The sequence below is a fragment of the Silurus meridionalis genome, chromosome 26 (assembly GCF_014805685.1).
Source record: "Silurus meridionalis isolate SWU-2019-XX chromosome 26, ASM1480568v1, whole genome shotgun sequence".
NCBI lineage: Eukaryota > Metazoa > Chordata > Actinopteri > Siluriformes > Siluridae > Silurus > Silurus meridionalis.
In genome coordinates, this window is record NC_060909.1 from 16,973,293 (window position 1) to 16,996,625 (window position 23,333).

General features: G+C 44.8%; 1 protein-coding gene and 1 long non-coding RNA gene across 3 annotated transcripts in view; one reads left to right on the forward strand and one right to left on the reverse strand.

The window, feature by feature from the left end:
• The window catches only part of LOC124380075, a 53,459-nt gene that overhangs the window by 19,153 nt on the left and 10,973 nt on the right, over nt 1–23,333 (forward strand). For both annotated transcript variants that reach the window (XR_006924594.1, XR_006924593.1), the window contains exons 2-4: nt 8,936–9,158; nt 15,108–15,232; nt 22,446–22,611. This is a non-coding gene — a long non-coding RNA (uncharacterized LOC124380075). The remainder of the gene's footprint in view (nt 1–8,935; nt 9,159–15,107; nt 15,233–22,445; nt 22,612–23,333) is intronic.
• zranb3 (zinc finger, RAN-binding domain containing 3) overlaps nt 1–23,333 on the reverse strand; it is a 45,415-nt gene that overhangs the window by 9,755 nt on the left and 12,327 nt on the right. The window contains 14 exon segments of the mRNA XM_046840778.1: nt 999–1,062; nt 1,065–1,140; nt 1,345–1,446; nt 3,216–3,322; nt 4,544–4,723; nt 8,424–8,820; nt 9,036–9,200; nt 10,589–10,768; nt 11,308–11,427; nt 13,580–13,699; nt 17,163–17,297; nt 19,749–19,920; nt 20,796–20,881; nt 22,428–22,659. Coding sequence (XP_046696734.1) covers nt 999–1,062; nt 1,065–1,140; nt 1,345–1,446; nt 3,216–3,322; nt 4,544–4,723; nt 8,424–8,820; nt 9,036–9,200; nt 10,589–10,768; nt 11,308–11,427; nt 13,580–13,699; nt 17,163–17,297; nt 19,749–19,920; nt 20,796–20,881; nt 22,428–22,659 — 2,136 coding nt within the window.

Consider the following 23,333-nt stretch of genomic DNA (forward strand, 5'->3'; position numbering starts at 1 on the left):
GAGAATTCGGCAAAAGATAATCACAGAGACGATTTCAAATCCAACTAAGAGTGACAGCCAGCGGCATGGTAGAGAGGCAGAGAGAAAGAGAAACGTGTGATGGGAGAAATAAACATTGGTGGATGGACGCAGTGCAAACAGATGGAGCGAAAGATTGAGCTAGAATGGACACTGACAGAGGGAGAATGAGGGAGAGTGAGAGAGAGTGAGACGGAGCAGGAAAAAACACGGAGGAACAGAAAAGACTGACAAGGCCAGAGCTGAAGAAATGAAGTACGCTCATAAGTGAGCAGATGGGCAATGAGAGAGAGTGGGGGATATGGAGAGGGACAGAGGGGCAGAAAGGAGAGAGAAGATAGAGAGAGAAAGAAAAGGGGGAGATTTGGAGAGAAAGAGAGTTAGGAGAGAGAAAGAAAAGGAGGAAGGGATGAGCAAGAGAGTTGGAAAGTGGGGAGAAAGGGCAGAGAGAATCCTGAATTTTGAGAGAGGAGAAAAAAAGGGGGATAGATAGAGGGAAAAGGGGAAAATGAGAGAGAGACGGAACGAGGGGAAAAGAAGAGAGAGATAGAGACAGGAAAGATGGGGAGAAAGGAGAGCGAGATAGATATGGGAGAAAAGGGAGAGAGAGAGAGAGAGAGAGAGAGAGAGAGAGAGAAAAGGAGGAGAGATGGAGAGAGAGAGAGAAAGAGATAAAAGGAGGAGGAGAACAGGGAGAGGGACGAGGGGGTGAGAGATTTGTATAGAGAGAGGAGTAAGAGATGGAAAGAGAGGAGAGAGATGGAGAAGAGAACATTTTGATAGAGAGAGATGGAGAGGGAATGAGGGGAGGAAAGAAAGATGGAGATGGGGAAGGAAAGAGAGAGAGAGAGAGAGAGAGAGAGAGCAATAAAGAGAGCAAAAGGGGGGAGAAAGAGAGATGGAGAAATAGGGCATAAATGCAAAAAATAAGAGACAGTAAAAGACAAAACTATATTGTGTGTGTGTGTGTGTGTTCCTGCCTCTTGGTGCTACTGTGCCGGCGCTGTGTGTGCATCAGCTCATCCACAAGCAGCATGGGTTTTGAAAGACTCTGCCACTCTTCCTCACCATCCTTTGCTTCATCGCAGTCAGAAAGCTCCATTCGCGCACAAAACGCACCAACTACACACACACACACACACACACACACACACACACACACACACACACACACACACACAGATCAACATTATTGTTCATCTGTATCAGTAATATACAGTAGTGTACACATGATATACACTGTTATTTTATATATCTCTCCCTAACACACACACACACACACACACACACACACACACACACACACACACACACACACACACTTACATGTCTCCGGTTCTCAGTGTGACTAAACTCTGGAGGCAAGTCATCCCAGTTCTGTAGTCTGATATCCAACGGAACAAAGTTGCAGTTGAGTGGGAGGCCACCCTAAAATATCACACACACACACACACACACACACACACACACACACACACTTACTTTTACTTAAAAACAAAAAGTAAAGAGAACTAACCAGCATCAATCGAGATGCTTTTCTGCTCATCACTGGTGTAAAAAGTGGTTGAGCTCTCAATCCAGTCTGGTTGTTCTCCTCTGGTCATCAGCATGGTGTAGAACTGATGCTCACTGGAGGTGAGATATGCTTTACATGGAGTGGAAGATCTCTGGTTATAGAGCTCTGACCTCAACCCTATTGACCAATGAATTGGCACCACAGGCTTTACAAACACAATCCAAAATCTAGTGTAAACATCTTCCCAGAAGAGTGGAGATTATTATCAGAAGTTGACCGATTTATTTTTTCGGATTAATCGGCATCGACAGCTAATTGTTAGAACTATCGGCAAAAATTCATACCGATAGTTTTTCCGGGTTGCGTTTTACAGTACGAGATTGGCCTCTAGTGGCGAAACGCTGATGCCACGTTAATTTATTTGAAGTGTTTTTGGTTTTTTTGGATGTAACTGTTTTTATATATTGTTAGTTTTAATTTTTGTTTTAGAATGAATGAATCTTATTTTCCTCGAGATTTATGAATATAATTCATATATTCATATTTATTTTATTTAGCACATTTTCATGATTCAGTACTCTTTCTTTTTTGGGGTTTTTTGTAACCGTTTTTTTTTTTTTTTTACATCGTTATGTTTGTTTGTTTTTTTTTCATTTGAAAAACTATCGCTCGATGATCCGGTCATCTGTAAGTACGATCCAGTCTAGCTAAATGGGCACTAAATGCTGAATAGGACGTCCAGAAAATATCACGTATCCGCTTTACGATCAGGTGTTCACGAACGTTTGTCCATAGTGTATATTATTGTGCTTTGCTTTGTTTGATACTTGTCACATGTACTTTAGAGCACATTAAAATTCTTTCTCAGTCATGATACAGTGTCCCTGGAGCACAGAGGGTTAAGGACCTTGCTCAAGGGTCCCCAATAGTGTCAGCTTGGCGATAACAGGGCCCTGAGGTGGATGTGTGTGGTTTAGACATGAACTCGGCATACACGCACACACACACCATACACCGACACACAAGTCCTCTCTGTGTGAAATTTCTCTATTGTCACTTAAAACACTTATAAATAGTCTCTAATTCGCGTGAAAATATTTTCCCCGAGTTAAAACCCTGCGTCCCGAGATCCCGACGCGAGTCTGATGGCGTGAATTAGCGCAAGCTGATCCGATCACACTTTCTTGCGTGAAAACTTAAGGACGTTACACTGTCTGTGGAGCTTTGCTTTCCTTTGTTATTATCAGATGTTATACCTGCTGCATAATCTTCTTCCCTCCCTCCCTTCGCCTGTCTCACTATCTCTTATCCTCAGTCATTCATTCTTGCTCTAGCCTCACACCCTCACACACACACACACCCGCCGCCACACCAGGCTCTGCCCGTGGCCGCATCATCCATCACTGCCGAGCCCAAATAGCCAGAGGAGAAGGTTTTATTAAATATCTAACTCTGCTAATATTTCTCAATCTGAGTCGACCAGGGGACTTTTCACGCTCGTATTTGCCGGCGTTTAAAAGCGGCGCGCAATTTCGTTTCATTTTGTCGAGAGAGTGGAGAGAAAACGCAGCCGAACTCATTAATCTGGTCTGGATCGGATTCTCAGTGTAAAGAGGAATCACGGCTAAATGAGCCTGCCCACTTGTGTGTGTGTGTGTGTGTGTGTGTGTGTGTTTGTTACCTTGCTGTAAATGTAGATCCTATCAGTATTTTTGCTGGCACAGAACTTCAGGCTGTCATACACAGGCAGAGAGTCGTCTGCGTGCTCCGACTCGCGGGCATCATTAGCTACAGGGGGAGAAGGAGGGATGATCATTACTGCCTGTGCCTCAATCAAGAAAAGGTCAGCAGGGAGGGAAAGGAAGGAGGGGGAAAGGAAAAATAAATAAATAACGAGATGAGCGCTGTATTCATCCGCCAGCTCGTCCCTCATCCTCTTGTTCATTAACAGTAGGGAGATTTTTAGCCACAGGGCGCGCCGGTACACCTCTCCTGGCCGTGAAGGACTTCAATCAGGTCCTGAAAATCAGCACGCTTTTGTACACCGGGTTACTATAGAAACGGCGAATGCCACCAGAAATCACCACCGTAGGTCGACCAATCGTACGCCGGGGCTCCGACGGCACTTATGTAACGCTTTATGAAAGAGGGAAAATGCAATACAGCCCCGTTCTGAAAATTCGGTTCGAGATTTAAAAAATAACAACATTTACAAAAAATTCCCGAAAATCTAAACCATCACTGATTGGTTTGATCGTTTAAACACTAGCTCTGAATCCTAATTCTTAGCTTTTTGAAACACTGTTCTAACCATTGCACAAGTTTTGAGTTCTGATTTGAGCATCCTTTGATATTCTAAAACCCGATCCATGAATGACACCTGCCCCGTATATGATAATAAACGAGCGTTTCGATTCGTCGTATCTGCTGGAGAAACTACTGCTATAGACGTGTCTGTGTGGCCGATGCCCAGCCATTAGCTGCAGCTCACTGCAGAAGACAGGCGCTCCTCGGGAGGGAACGACACCACACACGGGGCTGTCAAAGTGTGAAAACGCAGGGCTTCAGAACAAAAACAGCTGGTTATTTTTAGGACTCGACATGCAGCTGGCTGCTGCAGTGCGTGTGCTGGGGGTTGGTGTGTGTTGTTTTCTCCCTCTTTCTCAAAACCACATTTTCTCAATATCATGGAGAATGCAGCAAGATATATATATATAGATATAAAGGACTTTTTTTTGTACTGCTGCAGATTTAATTCATTAAATCTTTAGGAGGCTTTTTATCCTGCGTATATCTGTAGTGAACTTTCAAGCGATCCTCAAGAATACATGAATGTGGCATGTTGATTCACTGTGGATTCACGGGGCATCATGTAAACACGGGGCAATTTCAAGTATCCAGTCCATCTTCTGGCATGGACCTCATGCGGTGCCGATCTCGTGCGGATACGTGACGTGAACCCCCGAATGAATCTCGGGGATCGGTTTCACTAGTGTGAACTAAACTTACCCCTGGAAGGAGTGTCTGCAGGATCTCCGTGTGGTCCTGGATCCTTTCCTTCCTCTTTCTTTCCCGCATGGCTCGGTGTTTTGGGAGTGCTGTCGTCTTCTTCCGAGTCAGGAAGAGTGAGGCAGGGGCTGGAGATGGAGAGAGAGGTGGAAGGGGAGGGAGGCGCAGGGGGGCTGTGAGCTGAGGGAGGAAAGGAGGTAGAGAAAAGGGGGTAAAATAATAAAGCAAAAATTGTAGATTTATACAGTAAGCAGCTCTGGGCATAGTCATAAAAGGTTATTTTATTTATATATAATATTTCGCTCATGAGATTTGGACCGATTTGCCACAGACCACAGACACTGTTCTGGCAGCAGTCATGAATAACATTTGGGCCATAATTAATGTTGGAGTTGTTAGTACATCGAGACTGAGCGTGGAACAGATGCTGTGTGTGTGTGTGTGTGTGTGTGTGTGTGTGTGTGTGTGTGAAGGATGGGCTTCAAGTCTGTCTAATGCACAGTGTGTGTGTCGTCCATACGGCGGAGCGTAGACACGCTGAGGAAAAAAAGATGACGAGCTCATTGAGAGCAGCGTTACTCTTTCATTTCCTTTCAGAAATCTTTCACTCGTCTTCCGCATGCGACTTCGGAGCCTGGAAAAGGATTCGTTTGATCCCGTCTTCACTCCTCTCACTCGTGTCTCTCTTTTTTTTTTATTCTCTTCTCTAACTTTTTTTTTTTTTGTCTATTTGTCCTTCATCTCTCTCTGCTACTGGTCCTCATTCTCTTTGTCTCTGTCCTCCACTCTTTCAGTTCCTCATTCACTCCATCTCTGTCTCTCTTGGAGATTCGGCCTGTGTCTATGCCGGTGTCGTCTCCCTTGCTGTGTCTCACCCTCTCTACCTCTCGGTTCCTGCATATCTCTTTCCCGGTCTCATTCTCGCAGCCTCCATCTTTCTCTCTTGGTTTCCTAGGGACGGAAATAACTTCATAAAAATGTTTCTAGCCGAGAGATGTGAGAGGAAGCTACACATACCAGCATTGCTTCCTTGGAAACTGCAGTGATTGGTTACAAAGAATGCTGTTCCAGAGACATGTCCTACATGGAGGGGAAAAACATGATGTCCCCCGTCTTTCTAATCTATGCTGCTGCTGCTGTGTGATTTCTCTCTCTCTCTCTCTCTCTCTCTCTCTCTCTCTCTCTCTCTCTCTCTCTCTCTCTCTCTCTCTCTCTCTCTCTCTCTCTCTCTCTCTCTCTCTCTCTCTCTCTCTCTCTCTCTCTCTCTCTCTCTCTCTCTCTCTCTCTCTCTCTCTCTCTCTCTCTCTCTCTCTCTCTCTCTCTCTCTCTCTCTCTCTCTCTCTCTCTCTCTCTCTCTCTCTCTCTCTCTCTCTCTCTCTCTCTCTCTCTCTCTCTCTCTCTCTCTCTCTCTCTCTCTCTCTCTCTCTCTCTCTCTCTCTCTCTCTCTCTCTCTCTCTCTCTCTCTCTCTCTCTCTCTCTCTCTCTCTCTCTCTCTCTCTCTCTCTCTCTCTCTCTCTCTCTCTCTCTCTCTCTCTCTCTCTCTCTCTCTCTCTCTCTCTCTCTCTCTCTCTCTCTCTCTCTCTCTCTCTCTCTCTCTCTCTCTCTCTCTCTCTCTCTCTCTCTCTCTCTCTCTCTCTCTCTCTCTCTCTCTCTCTCTCTCTCTCTCTCTCTCTCTCTCTCTCTCTCTCTCTCTCTCTCTCTCTCTCTCTCTCTCTCTCTCTCTCTCTCTCTCTCTCTCTCTCTCTCTCTCTCTCTCTCTCTCTCTCTCTCTCTCTCTCTCTCTCTCTCTCTCTCTCTCTCTCTCTCTCTCTCTCTCTCTCTCTCTCTCTCTCTCTCTCTCTCTCTCTCTCTCTCTCTCTCTCTCTCTCTCTCTCTCTCTCTCTCTCTCTCTCTCTCTCTCTCTCTCTCTCTCTCTCTCTCTCTCTCTCTCTCTCTCTCTCTCTCTCTCTCTCTCTCTCTCTCTCTCTCTCTCTCTCTCTCTCTCTCTCTCTCTCTCTCTCTCTCTCTCTCTCTCTCTCTCTCTCTCTCTCTATATATATATATATATATATATATATATATATATATATATATATATATATATAAAAGATATTATATACACACACACACATTTGCATGACACCACCTGTGGCTTGATTATCTGAATGGATAGACAGGTAGTGGCTCGATATTCATAATCGATAGCCACTTCACACTGTGGCCCTTTTCTCCTCTCGCTATTTGCCTCTGCCTCCCTCTGTGCCTCTTTCACCTCTCCTGGCACCTTTTCACTCAGTCAAAGGGCAACCTCGCACCGAGCTGCCGAAATGTCACCTGTGCGTTCGCGTCGCCGATGCTCAGACGAGACAAAAGAGTCCGGGGTTAAACCGGACTGTTATTCCCACACCGTTCATTTAGCATTGGGATTATAAACCATGTCTGCAGTTTGAAATGTGGCCCAAGTGCTCGAGTCCCTGAGCATATCATTATTCCTCAGTACTACAGAAGGATTTTATATACAGGTAGTCCCCGAGTAATGTTCCACTTACGAGTTTTTTGATCTTACGATGGCGATACAACAAAAATTGTACATATTTTTGAAGTTTTGCATGGCAACCGTAACGGCGACCCGGCGTTTGTCTACGTGCACGCTGCCACGTACATGTATAGTTTATACAGTAAATTGCTGTTTTGCTAAATTATGTACTGTAAAATATGTGTGTGTGTGTGTGTGTGAAGGATGGGCTTCAAGTCTGTCTAATGCACAGTGTGTGTGTCGTCCATACAGCTACGTGCACGCTGCCACGTACATGTATAGTTTATACAGTAAATTGCTGTTTTGCTAAATTATGTACTGTAAAATATTACAGTGTACTTCACCATACTGATCACCATTTCTTAAAGACTCCTGGGGGGTCAAGGCCATGTCTGTGTGTGTGTCCGTGTACATAACTGAGGCTTATGCTTGATCTCGATGCCTAGCCCACGATACATTTAAGATGCAGTGCAGATTTCGGTTCAATTCAGCGCTGCAATTCAATATGGAACAGACGGCAATCAATTTACTGAGGTGCCTTCTGACTTTCTAACACACGGCTGAAGTGTTTACAGGCATCTATGAGGATAAAAGCAAACGTTTAAAAAATTTATAAATGATCCAGAGGGCACAAATGTACATGCATCCATTCTGCATGTAGGCCACTGTAATTAACAGAAGCCTATAGGAATGGTCGACGATTCGGACAAATTGAAAATCTCGCTTTAGTGTGAGCTCCCAAACCAGAAATAGAGAAACTAGAACACCTGAATATAAGTGCGAGAAGGGGAGCGGACGTGACGGGTGATACGTCTCGCGGGCAGAGCAGAGATGACGTTTTTGTCCTGCTTTGGGGTTGATGGTCCATATTGTGTGTGGGTTTTTTTTTCTATTTTAAGAGCCTGAGGGGAGAACATAGTCTTGAGTTATAGTTTCTCTACTGATGTCACTGTGCCTGAACTTTAAATATAAAAAAAAAAAACCACTGCGGGATGAAAAAAAAAAACCGCAAGACTAAATACAGATGTTTATCATCGGACAAGCATCAGTCAGTATGATGTTATCCTGCATCTGTCAGCTCATGTATGTGGAAGAGGGCAGACAGCATGAGATGTGATGCTGCATGAGAAGCACTTCCTGGATGCCAGATGTCATGTGATAGGGAAGGAAGGGTTAATGAGATAGACTTGGCAAATTAAGAGAAACTAAGACACCTTTTTTTTTCTTTGCAGTTTTGTGATTACGGCTCATTTAATAAAACGATTTCCTTTTAATTATGGAAACGTTCCAGGCGAAGCAAAGACGCATCTTCACTGTATATAAATGGTCATGTGACGCTGAGTACTTGCGTGTGTGTGTGTGTACCTTTCTGAGCTCGCGGCGTCTCGCACATTCCGCAGCGCAGCAGCAGGCCGCTGTTGGAGAACGTACAGAGCGGGCAGCTCCACCTCTGGCTGTGGCGGGGGGTTTGAGGTCCTGCCAAGAGCCCGCGTGGTGTGGCGAGAGTCATCGTGGGACTTCGCTTCCCCCCGTGTCGAGACAATGGAGAGGCCTGTTTCAAACGTTTCACCTGGGGGCGAAAATCCTCCTCCTGATTGGCTGAATCAGGGCTGCGGCTATGGGGGCTTTGATTGGTTCCCCGCTGGTCTTGTGAAGGTGTACGCGGAGAGCTGGTGATGGACGCGTCGTCCGTTTTCTTCCTCTTTTTGTCCGAGGCGGGGGAGAAAAAGTTGCGGATGTCGTGCTGTTTGTCTTTCTCGAACTGAAAGTGAAAATGAAATGGGAATGAGGGAAATCATTGTCATGTGCACGTACAGGAACATTGATGAGTTACAGTAAATAATAACACAAACATATGGTTCCTTTTATGTCTTTAGAATTGCAGTCACGTGATCCGCTGTCGCCACGGCGCCGCACTGTACTCATCGGCAGGTCTAGAGTCCAGAGAGTACAGGAGAGCGACACATGGAGACTTACGTGCGAGAAGAAGACGCCGTCTTTCTCGTCCGCGGCATCGCCGACGTTGCTGTCACTCGGCGTCCAGGCCTGAGCGAAGTTCAGAAAATCCCATTTCTCCTTATCCGCCTCCTCCGCTCTCAGGTATTCCTTCCTTCCGTTCAGTGTACTTCCTGTCACGCTTTCCTGATCAATAACAGCAAATCGGTCATTGGTTCTCAAACACACGGCCTCCTGAAGAAGATCTAATTAGGAACACTTCTAGATCATGTCCCTGTGATGGGTCGGGGTGGAAGATCTGGAGTGGCCTGCTGTAGCGCCCTAGCGGAACCGTAAAACGCAAAATGTCATATCGACGTGTCCACAAACTTTTGTCTATACAGTGTATTATTGCTGATCTAAAAAAAAAAAAAAAAGGAATAGTTGTTTACATGGAACGCTTTTTGAATGCTGTTTAGGAATCTAGGGACATTTTTTAATGCTTAGTAACTATACAGACTAATTTGGCCAATCCGGGGTACTGTAACTGGATTGAGCGCTTCAAGAGGAGTTACGGATTGAGTTCAGACGCACTTGGACACTCGGCGATATGATACGCTCCAATTGCATTCTGCCTTGTGCGTAATTCGCTTTGGATAAAAGCCCCTGCCAGATGAGTAGGCGCAAATGTAAATTCGGCGCTCGCTGCTGCTACGTAACGATCCGGTAAAGTGTCTTACGGGAACGCGTAATCGCTTTTCGACCTTTTTCGCCCGTTATCTCGGCAGATTAAAACTGGATTTTTTTTTTTGCATAAAGCAGGCTGTAATTATACCTTCAGACAGGATGAAAGAAAATGCTTCTAAACAGTGCCATCAGGTGGAACCGCAAACATGGGACAGGGCGTGTTTTTTTATTTATTTAAATATTGTATATAATACGGATAAGAATGCTGCTATGAATACGTGACGCGCTCTTCAAACTACATTTGTAATTCAGATGGGCATCGCGAGATTATACAATAATACAAGTCACAATTGGTGTTTTAACACATGCCAGGAATTTTTATTTTGAATGAAAATTCTAATCAAGTTTTGTATTATTCAGAGAGGAAAAAAAAAAAAAATAAGAAAAAACTCAAATGTTAAATAAAGGTTTCATTTATATTATTTTATAAAATATTATATATGCGTAGTGTATTCATGTGAATTAATTCATATAAAAATGTTAAGGTAATCTTCAAAACATTTATTTTAAAATTAACCAAATTAATTATAAATAAAATAAAACAGCATTAATATTAATTAAGACTTTTCTTTTTTAAACATTCATTTCCAAATCAAATGTTTCTATTAAAAAGTTTAACTGTACACTATTTAAAAGTCAAGTATTGCGTACTCTGAGGACACGCATGCTGTTAGGAAAGAAAAAAAAAAAGACAAGGGGGTTAAACCGACCGTCCGTCTGCACGGCAGCCGCCTTGGTCAAATATGAATAAACGAAGCGAATGTTACGTCAAAATACAGCCAGGACTGTTAAAACGTTATCTGAACGTTAGAGTAACGACGTCTCATTCATCCGTTCATCCAACCCACCTTCCGGTTGAGCATGGCCCACATGACCATATCGAACGTGCCCTTGGCGATGAGGTAGTGAATGTGCACTGAGGAGGTTTGGCCGATGCGGTGCGCTCGGTCCTCCGCCTGCTTCACGTGCCCCGGGTTCCAGTAGAGCTCGGCGAACACCACGTGAGTCGCCGCGGTCAGGGTGAGGCCCTGAAAACGAATGCTCGCTTTTAGAATTTTAGGATATATTGCATAGACGAGGAAACATTTGGAGTACAAAAGACTAGTTTTAGGACAGATTCTAGGCTTCGAGACCTTTTTCTTTTAGAAAGCATGAACGCTAGACAGACGTAAAACAGCAGCTTTCAGGACAGAGCCATTATCCTTTATCCTTATAGTGCAGTGATTATTTCTGTGTCTGGGTCATTTATTCATTAAGTCGAGCCTCGGTGAACACGTAGGAGTGTGAAGACGCGGTGTCGAAACACTTTTCTCCTGGAATAAAAACACTTAGTCACAACAACACATGACGCACAAAAGGCCTTAAACGCCGGAGAACTTTTATTACGGCCAGACAGTCAAGATAAAAATACGCCCCCTGCTCTATAAACATATTTCATAACTAATTAGCACGAAGGTGCTAGGTTCTGCGGAAGACAAAACGGTGCTAATGAAGTGAGAGAGGAGAGGGGGAGAAAAAAAAAAACATGAAAAAAGAAAGTGTAGTCTGTAGACGTGCTGGCGTGTACCTGTCCTGCAGCCTGGATGCTCAGAATAGCCACTCGAGTCTCTGGATCGTTCTGGAAGCGGTGGACCAGCTGGATCCTCTCAGCAGAAGGAACGCTGCCATCGATTCGGATATAAGCGGCCTGCCAGACGGAAAACATCACACTCACACCTTCAAGCTTCTAAATAAGGGGGTGATGAGATTCGGCTTCTACGTGTTGATTTGTGCCTCTGGGTCTCATTCTGCCAGTCGACACACCTCCAGCAGTAAAATAGAACAATCGCTGGAATAATCTACTTATTATAGTGAATTCTCCAAACACCTCATCAAATTTCAGTTAAACAAACACAATCTATCTACCAGTTCTACACTTTTTCCCACCTCCCCTCCTGGTCCACCCTTACAACCACACCCTGCCCCACATACCCCCAGACCCAACACACCCCAGTCCCAAATTATATACCCTGTTCCACCTGTCCATCATACCCAACTCCTTCTGTTCCCAAAATTTACCCACTTACCCCCAGACACAACGCCTCGCATCTATCCTCACCACTCGCTCATCCTGTCTTCCAATTTCCCCTTGCACCATGTTACAACCTGACCCTGCTACACTTCCTGTACACATCCTCCCCCAAATTATATACCCTGTCCCCCTTACCACCCAACTCATCTGTACCCCAACTGACTCCTCATCCTCCCTTTCAGCAGCATCCTGCACAATTCACCAGACCCAACTCATCCTGTTCTCCTCACCACCATCACAACTCATACTGCCCCCAACTGCACACCACCCTCTTATAACCACCCCCTGCCTAACTTTCTCCCAGACCCAACCTATCCTGTCCTTAATTATATACCCTGTCCTGCCACCACCAACCCAAATCATCCTATCCCTCAAATGCTCCTCTTGTCCCACCTTACAACTACCCCCTGCCCCACTTACCCCCAGACCCAACCCACCCTGTCCTAATTTATATACCCTGTCCCCCTCCCACCAACCCAAATCATCCTATCCTTCAAATGCTCCTCTTGTCCAACCTAACAACTACCCCCTGCTGTAAGGGGGGGACGAGGAGTCAGTTGGGGTACAGGATGAGTTGTGCTGGTGGTAAGGGGGGACAGGGTATATAATTTGGGGGAGGATGTGTACAGGAAGTGTAGCATGGTCAGGTTGAAAGGGGGTGCAAGGCAATTGGAAGACAGGATGAGTGAGTGGTGAGGATAGATGCCCCACTTACCCCCAGACCCAACCCACCCTGTCCAAAATTATATACCCTGTTCCCCCTCCCACCAACCCAAATAATCCTATTCCTCAAATGCTCCCCTTGTCCACCCCTTACTTCTCTGCCACTTCGTTTGGTCAGTTGAGTAAATTCCCCCCCCTGCCATATGTACGAACACTTCTTTTTTTGGGCCCTTTCGTGCTAATTGGCAGTTACGAAATCTTAAAGGATAATGAGAGCGGTCACACCAAGAGGTGTCATCACACAAACACACACACTTTTCTCTCGCTCTCTCTCACACCCCTCTCACTCAGAGAGAAGTGGGGAGCGGTTGGAAATGACGTGAAAATCAGTCTGGCTGGTAAAAGTTTGGAAGGGTTTTTTTTTTTTTTGATGAAGAGAGCTGTCTGAACTGTGTACAGTAATGATACTTGCTCCACACACACACTGCATGCTGGTGTGCAATTCTAAATTTATATACATGCGTACAAATGTGGTAGCGCTTCTCTCTCCCTCTGCGTGTAGCTACTTTCATAACTCAGGGCCAAGATGGTGCCTTAGCGTGGATTGAAAAAAAAAAAAAAAAAAAGCACGAGCCTAGTGAGGACACCTGCGGCAGAAACCGCCCAGCTTGCCGTTTCCCTTCGTTCTACAGACACAGTTTGAGATTTCTCGATAATTCTGTAGTGACATTCGAGCATTTAGTATGCGTTGATCTGCTTTTAGTCATTCAATATTAGTCCCAAGACACAGGAATTGCTGCCCCCCCAACCCATTCTGTCCCCCAATTATTATTGTTGCTTAGTGACTTTGATTTTCCTTGATTGCTGCCTTTACAGCCATTGAAGTCTTTAATGTTGATTCTGTTTGTTGCAGGGTGGAATTAAAATTAATTAGCAATTAAAGTTTGAATCCAATTTTAAAGGGACTGACGATACAAACGCCCCAACACCCAAAGACCCCCCCCACACACACACACACATCATAGAACAGGTGTGTACTTGAATGTCAGGCTGATGAGTGGAACAGGAGGGTGCGTGCATGCATCCGCACACAGACACAAGGTACCTTGGCCTCGATCGCAGCCTCGGTACACGCCTGCAGCATGCTGAGGTGATGTGCAAAGACCAAAAACTTGAGCTGCTCCGTCTCCAGCATCATCTTTATGTAGTCCTTCACTGCTCCCGCCTGCGGAAGGGAAGAGGAAAGAAATATTCAGTGACTCGAAGCGCATCTGGCACAGCATCGTTCTTCTCGAGTAAGGCTGAGGTTTACGCTGCTCGTTCGCAGGATTATTTCGGGCAATAATCAGACTGCGGCATTAAGCGCGATCATTAGCGGGCCGCGGGTAAAGTCGGCGCTTTTTTTTTCAACGAGCGCCGTTCCACTTTTGTTATTACAGCCTAGTTTTTGTCGTTTTCACATCTTTTTAATTGGTATCCAAAACTGCTCCCTGTGAAGCGGCATTAATTCTTCTCCTGTGTGTGTGTGTGTGTGTGTGCGCAAGCCTTAGCCTTCAGATAATTGGGAGCAGATGCTGTTGGGGTAAAAATACCCATGCTTGGCTCACTCGTGCTGGCTGGGAATTCGCACTTCACAAAAAGAGGGACACTGTCTAATGCGACCATGATACTACTTTATTTTTCTCTCTCGATAATCCCCCCACCGGCCCCCCAACCCCGGAGGGGGCCAGGTATGAAAGGTAAACAGCGAGCAAACTCCGAGTGGAAACAAATCAATAGATGTGATGAAGGTGGGATCACAAGGCCCAGGAGGGAGGACGACTTGTGACCCGTATGCTCACTCACGCGAGCACTACGGAAATAATGAATCTATCAGGATGTGTCCGTGTCCCCGCTAATAGTGTGTACCTGTGTAATGACCCGGTGAAAGGGCACCGTTTGTCTGGATTTTATATCCGGATTCCTGGTTGTACTTATAAATAGTAGTAGTAGTAGCATTACGATCCTGTTTATTTTTATGCAACGCCTGGGACCACGCAACGTTAACCCTAGCGTATGCACAAATGACGAAATGACAGCGATTTGAAAATGAACCAAATAAAAAAAAAAAAAAGGCGGCATCCAAACGGAGATCAAAAGGTCAGTGAGTGTAGTGCAAGTCCTCGAAAACGAGTTGCCATGAATAGTGTGCGAAGCAAAAGGCCTTCTATTGGACATGAGCGAGAGCAGTTCAATTCAGCGAGCACTGAGACACAAACCCTTTCTTTCCTATGTTCAATGTGACATAAAATGTGACATAAAATGTGGACTAAACTCGTAATGATTTCAGGATCAGGATCATAGTCAATGATGGCCTCAATCCATAACATTTAAACTGCTGTATAAAACATTGCAGTTTAAAAAGTCCATTGTAAGCATGAATAAAAGCGTTTCCAAGCGGTGTCGTAAAAATGACAATCCAACAAGATGTGGTTAATAGTCAAAGGAACCTGCCATGAGAAGCATAAGGGAGGAGCTTCACCTATCAGTAGAAACCCATTTGATTTACTATTTTTTATATACACGTCTCTCAATTAACTTATACGCGTATAAGTTAATTGAATACACACTGTAAGCTGTTTTTTTTTTTGCAGAATCTTTGCACAGACTTCAGGAGACTGAAAAGGTCACTGGCCTCCTACTGCAGTGTGTTCCCATGGCAATGGCATCAGGAGCTCTGGTTGCCATGGTGGTCATCGGAGGGGTTCGACAGCATGAGGTCTGATTTGCTAAGGAACGTAAGGAAGCAAAGTGTGCGCTCGGGGTACAGCGGTGGGGCCACGTTCCGATCACAAGTTCAAGCATCTGGGGCATGTCTGTATTAGGGCACTGTTCCCAGGGACAATGAATTATTATTATTTCAGGAATTCAGCCTCCATTTTTTTGGGTTAAGGGGCACAATTTAGTTTTTATTCGAGCTGTGTTGTGCGTTCGGAGGTGCTTTTCTTCTGAGTTTTGATCTCAGTCTCTGCTGTTTTTCGATGTTTTTTGTTTTCTGCGCCGTCCTGTATTAATTCAGTGTAAGAATCCTGAGAGTTTCTGAAACAGGCACTAGCAACAGAATAACTTCAGCCCTTTTGCACTAAACTGAATGGGTATTTGCACGATATTACAAACGACGTGAAAGATGTTAAGCCGTGTTTTTCCAGAGGCAAACGTGTATAGAATGACACAAAATAGCGCTTAGACTCTGATTTGCAGGCTGCTGCATAGCGTATCAGTATCTTGCTAGTAGCCTGAATGATTCAGCAATTTGTGTGTCTTGGGACTAGATGGTTTGAGCTAAGAGCTAAGCATATTCCGTGTGTGTGTGTGTGTGTGTGTGTGTGTGTGTGTGCTTTCCACTCCAACTCCCCGCTAGGCACAAAGGCTCTGCTGGAAGACTAAAGAATGGGCTGCACAGCAGGGGGTCACTGGCAATACGATATACACTAAGGCTGTCTGAAGGAGGAACTTTCATAATATTTATGCATTCAAAGGCAAAATAAATCCACATTTGAATGTTTAAACTTCCTGCTTTTTGCCGTCTGCTGTAAAGACGACACTAACGACGTTCCTACCCAGAATTACGTCACCAGGAAAAAAGAACAAGTATCTGAATCTGATATTCCGGGATATTGAAAAATATATAACTTGAAGAAAGACATTTCAGAAGGACTCCCAGGCGCATATCTCTTGCTAACACTGTGTCCTTAGTCTCCGATCAAATCCCTCTTGTCTTCACGCTCCATCAAGCTTTCTTTTTCAACATGTGTCTCAGCACTGGGAGATTCGGAGCCCATCACTGAATCGCATTAGAGCGTGCCCAACACACGAGGAGTTTCAGGATGGGTTTTTTTTTGCAGATGTAGGACTGACTGGCATCAAACACAGCCGATTGGTGTCATTTTAACCAGACTTCTAATCCTGTGAGAGGCGAGTCTGCAGCTGTACATATACAGTTGGAAGTGGGTGGTCGCTAACTTACGGTTTTCTGCTGTGAATTATACATAGTGTGATAAACTACTAACCTTACAAAATGAATGAGACTGATGCGTGCAAAGAAACGTGGCCCTTTACGCAGATATATTCTGTACTGATGTTTCATGAGAAGAAAAACAACAACAACAACTAAACCTCCCACTGTACGTTTTGTTACACGACTGTTTGTAGACGGAGACTATTTCGGTATCGAATTATATGTTTCGATACTCGTTTAGTTCACGCCGAGGCCGTCGATGCGTGCTGTGAAATAATTAAATCCGTCAACATCATCCATCAAAAGCAGTGGGCGGAATCTAACGTCAGATTGGATCGACTAGACCGCACTCGCGACCAATCGATAGGTGGGCTACCGGCGCAGACGGTTCGGAAAGCCGAAGCCTGATTTATGCTGGTGAAGCGTAGCAGCTGAGGAAAGTCCAGACCACTTTCCCCATATATATATATATATATATATTTTACCAGTTTCTGTAAAAACTGCACATTTCTCTCTCTTTATGGTACCTTACATTTTAAGAAGCTGGGGGTCAGAGCACAGCGCCCCTAGAGCACATGGGGTTAATGGCCTTGCTCAGAAGTGGCAGCTTAGTGATACCGAGGCTTGAGCTCCCGGTCCCATCTTAACCACTGAGCTGCCACATGGCCATATGTTGGGGTTTCTGACGTACCTTAGCTATTGCAGTCTGCTTGTACATCTGCGTGATGAGACCCATGACTTCAGTGAACGGGTTCTCGTTCTCCGACCCGCCCGAGACCACAGAGCGCATTAAACTCTCCCACTTCTCCAAGCTGGAGCTGGCTTCCTGAAAACACACACAGAGAGAGAGAGAGAGAGAGAGAGAGAGAGAGAGAGAGAGGATGAGTTATACTATTGTCTTTTTTTTTTTTTGGTTATAGGGGCCGGAAAAATTAATGAGTCCAATGTGCCCTACCTTCCACTCGGCGTACTTCTTATCCCAGTGTTTGTTTAGGTGTAGGTGTGTGTGTGTTGCATGGGGAGGGGGAAAGGGACAAGATCCCTGATGTTCTAGAAAATCAGCTCACTATCACTAGGTCATGTGACCTGTGACAGCAGCAGGGGAATGTGGAAGCGCACAGCACTGGTGTAATAAATCTCTCACACACACACCCACACACACCTCTAGCTGTTGTACTACCTTCATGGACACACAGAAATGTGCCCACCAACACACAGAAACACCCCAGTACTGTTGCTGTACACCCACACATCTTCATGGATACAGACACAAACCTTTACCGGTATTAATATTCCCTTTATGAGAGTACGCACACATGCATGCACACACACACACACACCCCGCTTCATTGCGCCAGGATCCGCTTGGTTACAATTTGCAGTCCTGCGTCTTACGGCGTGACAATCCTGCTCGTGTATGTACAAGTGTTCACGTTTTTTTGCATGGCAAGTGATAGATGAAAATCGGTAAGATGTTCCCACTCCCACACACAAATACACAAACATCACAATATGCTGTCAGAAAAAAAACAACAACAAAAACCACACAGCTAGAACACAACCTTGATTGAACACAACCAACAAATTGATAAAGACGGAGAGAGAACGAGGTGGAATCTGACAGATGTTTACGCCTGACGTGGGATCGTACAGACGCTAGATTCTGGAAATGCATATTCTCCACACTGAGATGGCGTTGCTTTTAGTCGGATTAATGTAGATGTAGCCAAAGGCTCTGGGTTACTGATCGGAAGGTCGTTGGTTCAAGCCCCAGTTTCATCAAGCAGCCACACTTGGGGCCCTTAAGCTTCTGTTCACCAGGGGCGCTGTATCACCTTCACCTTTGTATAATTATATAACAGAAAATGTTAAAGATGAAGAAGAGAGGTATCAAAGATCATGTAGCCAAATCAAGAGATTAAATTGTCATTGCACATGCACTAAAGTACAAATGGAATGGGCCAATCGGAAAGCCGATTTTAAAGCGAATGTGAACGTGAATAACCCAAATGCGATACACCACTGATAATAAACGAGACCAATCGTACATTGTCCGTTATAACAGTGCACGAGGAGCCATCCTTCCTTTCTTTCTTCCTTCCCTCCTTTCTTTCTTCCATTCACCGACACCTCGACATTGAGATGTGGTGTCGTCGTGACTTCTGCAGATTTCCGATTCCACCGTCACCTCGATTGAGAGAAATGAAGGAACAGATGTATGAATGATTCGACTCTAAATCGCACGTTATTAACGCAGTAACCCGCTGATTATGAGAAATATTAAAAACTGGCTACTTAGAAATTTTTTTTTTAAAAGCTTCATAGGAACAAAATATGAATCGAGAAATGCGTTTTCCTCTGCATAACGTGCTGACAGCTCAGAGTTTAAAAAGAGAGGAGGAAAAGAGAGAGAGAGAGAGAGTGAAAAGGGAGGAGAAAAAAAAAAACTGTGAACATGGACAAGTGAGATAAAATGATAATTAGTGTTAATCGAATACGATCGCCTAGCAACAGCCACGGAGCGGTTATGGAGAGATAATTAGCGCTATATTTAGACTGTCTGATTCGCTCTCGTCTCAGATTGGATGATTGGAAACGTTAGCGTATGGGTGCGTGTGTGAAAGAGAAAACGTGTGAGTGTGAAGTTTTTTCGCAGTGTGCGTTTATGAATGTGTCTTAGGGAATCAATGAGCATGTGTTCGTGCATCGAACGTACGTGCGAATATCGGTGTCGGAGTGTTTCTGCATGCGTGAGTGTGTGTGTGTGTGAGAGAGAGAGTGTTTGTGATTATCTCTTCATCACCTGTTAATGGGTGGGATATTTTAGGCAGCGAGTGAACATTTTGTCCTGGAAGTTGACGTGTTTGAAGCAGGAAAAATGGGCGAGCGTTTAGGATTTGAGCGGGTTTGACAAATTGGGACGTCTAGACGACTGGGGCAGAGCGTCTCTGACACTGCAGCTCTTGTGGCGTGTTTCCTGGTTGTGCGGTGGTCAGATTCTATCAAAAGTGCTGAACCAGTGGAATCTTCCCAGAAGAGTGGAAATGTTTATAACAGCAAACGGAGACTAAACGGTCAGATGTCCACAAACTTTTGTCCGTATAATAAAAATACTTTCTTGAATACAAACCAATTATATTTTTCTGTCCGTTTATTATTAGATTGCGTTTATTCTGTGACGCTACAGAGTTCATGTCGGTGTGTGCTGCTCACTGGGGTTTGTTTGAAGTGGACTTACGGGTGTGTCGTGATGCCGTGTGTGTGTGTGTGTGTGTACCTTGGCCGCCTCTTTTGGCAGGTCGAAAGGGATTCTCTGGCGGATTTTGGCCGGCAGCTGTGTGAGCACTTCGGCTTTAAGTCTGCGGATCATGATCTCGCTGAGCCTCTGGTGCAGCTCGTCCAGATGAGACGCTCCACGGCAATCCCACTGACGCCTGCTCCCGAAGAATCTACACACACACACACACATTTACCTCATCGTTGGCTACTCGGGAGCAGCTCTGTCATTAAACACACATTTAATCACACGCGCACACGCTTGGTGCTCTTCTCACACTTTCAAGCACCTCATTACGATGAGTTCTTTACAATCCTGAGTGTGTGTGTGTGTGTGTGTGTGTGTGTGTGAGACTGAGAGCAATAATGAGCAGTAAATAATGGAGAAGCTCAGAGTGACTTGCAGCCAGGCTTCAGGAGCTTTTAATGTACACACCCTTTTGCTTTACAGAAAACTTTCCACCAACACACAGGTTTATTCTCTCACGATATGCACATCAAAAGTATTGGGACACCTGACTTTTCCCAGACGTATGTGCTTCATCCTCACCCTGTTGCCCACAAAGTTGGAGGCACAGCATTGCATTTAGATGCATTAAATTTTCCCTTCACTTGAGACCCAAACCTGTTCCAGCATGACAATGCCTCTGTGCACAAAGCCAGCTCCATGATGATATAACTTGGAGTGGAAGATCTCCTGATACCCTATCGAACAACGGCCTCCTCACCTCACCTACCTTAGCACCAAGCGTCTGCAAATCTCCATAAAACCTAGTGACGAATCTTTGTCGGTGTGTCCACAAACTTTTGGACAAACTGGTTGTAGTGTAATAACAGATGCAAGAATTTCTTTCTGTTGTTGGATAAATGAAGCGTAAAGGTTTTAAAAAAATAATAATAATAATTATACACCGGTTGGTATTGTTTACACACCCTGTAATTAGGAAACGAGAAAACTAATTAGCAGCGATGAATAAATTTCCTCGTTAGTGGAACTTGTGTTTTTTTGTCAGGAAGCGTCCGAGCGGAACGGGAGGGAGGTGTTCACCTGTAGTGAGCGTTGCAGTATTTCTTGGCGTACTCGCTCCACGTGCCGAAGCGCCTCGGGTACAACGCATCGATCTGCATGAAGAGCTGCGAGGAAAAGAGAGAGAGAGAGAGAGAGAGAGAGAGAGAGAGAGAGAGATCAGGTTTTGTAGATTCTAAATAAACAATCAGTCGAAATTGTGGACGAGTTAAGTGGTGGAGGACGATGTGTATAAATATAAATGAAGAAATCGATTTCGAGGCTCGTCGGTCAAAACCGGAAAGTGTTTTCACCAGAACCGCGCCGGTTCTTCCGAACGCCTGCTGACCGTGTGGCCTTGCCGTCTCCGTTTTCTGGACTGAGGAACGTCAGACTTTTTGTTACTTAATTGTATAAGTGGAAGGTAGACACTATAAACAAAAGTTTGTGGACACCTAAAATAAGAATCCACTCTTCTGGGTTCTGGGTTCTTACTTCCCTTTAAGTTCACGTCAGATTCTACCAGATGTCAGTATTGAGATGTTGGTGCGGAATTACACGGTCGTTCTTGGATCAGCTGTAGAAGTGGGATGGAGCAGTTTGAAGAAAGGATATTGTGTAACGAAAACCTGCAGTGAACGACGACAATAACGAGTCTGGGGCTGCTTCAAAAATAAGCTTCTGTAGACCCCCCCCCCTGGAGCAAGAATGCAGTTCTTTGGAGAGTACTAGAGAAATAGTGAGAAAACAGCCAGAGGGTGTAAATGGTGTTTCGCAGCTCTATTGTTGGCTGGGACTCGGTCTGTATCTGAGGTTTAGCACGGCTTCCTTTGATACCTCGCTATCGGTGGCTGGTGTTTCAATGGAATTTTTTTTGCCTTTCTTTTTTTTTTTTTTCCTGGGAATAATCAGCAGCAATTATATAAATCCAGGTTCCATCTGCTCATTTCTCCAAGCAAATGTGTTCAAAGCTTGGCACTGTGCCACGAGAGAGAGAGAGAGAGAGAGAGAGAGAGAGAGAGAGAGAGAGAGAGAGAAACTGACAGAAACTGACATTCATTCCCTCTGTCCAGTCACAGTTTTTGCAGATCGTAATAAAAGCAGAGATGGATGCTGTGCTTAGCAGAGAATGAGAACAAGACACACACACACACACACACACACACACACACACACACACACACACACACACACACTGTGTTCAGCTCTGGTGCTCCGAGGGAAGTAAATATCTACACCTATAAAACTGGAACAAGCTGAAACGAGGAAAAAAAAATGTCCTGGGTGGTATGATTTAATATGATATATGATATGATATGATATGATATGATATGATACAGAAAGGTGGAGAACAAATAATTAGACATTCTGCAGCCACATGACGGCTGAAAATTTTAAAAGTCAGTGTACAGTGTGTATATATGTATATATATGAGATTATTTGTGAATTGTGACGGCTAGACGTCTCGGTGGTCAGTGTCTATCAAAAGTGATCCAAAAAAAGGAACAGTGGTGCACGTGGGGAGCGAAGGCTGGGCCTTGTGTTTATGCTCGATGGGTCAGGACTGTTTTGGCAGCAAAAGGGGATCAACACACTATTAGGCAGGTGGCAATAATGTTATGACTGATTGGTATTAAATATATATTTGTATATGGTAAATGTCTAACTCTTACCTCTTCTGGTCTGCCCAGTGCCGGGGTTCCTGTAAGCAGAATTGCACGTTTGGTGTTCTGGATCAGAGGGACCAGGATCTTCGTCCTCGCTGCGTTCCGGGACTTCATGTAGTGCGACTCGTCCACTATGACCACGCCGAAGCGCTGCTTCTTCAGCGAGTCCACCAGGGACTGTGCGTCGTTGGTGAGCAGCCCGTAGCCCAGAACTGTCACCTTGCTCCGGCTGATCCCCCTAAAATTACTCACAACGTCACAACTCGCCAGGCACACGATGTATATAAATAACTAGATACACAGCACACGGATTATATTTTACCAAACGAGGACCGTTGCTTTTGAGGGAATGGGAATCAAGTAAAGCTTCTTGTTTAAGCTAAAATTTTTACTTTTCTTTCTACTGACCTTTCAGTCCAGCACAATCCATTAAACCATCACTAAGCTGGCCATAAATTCATTTATTCTCTCACTATTATTTATTTTTTGCTCTGTGGATTCTTACAGTAGAAGCCATTTCTTTTGCACCGTCTACCCTCTTGGCAGTAGCTATTTTTTCCCCCTGCTGTGTTTGTCCCGTAGGCCATCGGAGTTAAAACACCACAAACACAAGGCCGGTCGAGTAGCCGTTGCCATGGCAGCCGAGAGCGGGTCGGATCGACACCAGGCCGAGATCTTTGGGATGAGCGGCTCGTTTTAGAAAGCGTCGATAACGGGCAAAAAGGCAACAAGACCCCCGCGCCTGCACAACTCCGCCTTCTCGATATATCCAGGCAAAGGAGCGTGAGCTTTTGCTCAACACATAGCACACACACACATATATATCAACTCCTACCAAATGCCAGCTCGCTATAAATATTTTTGAAAAAAGGCCTTTGGTTCTTGTGGATTTATGGGACGGTTTAGTGCAAG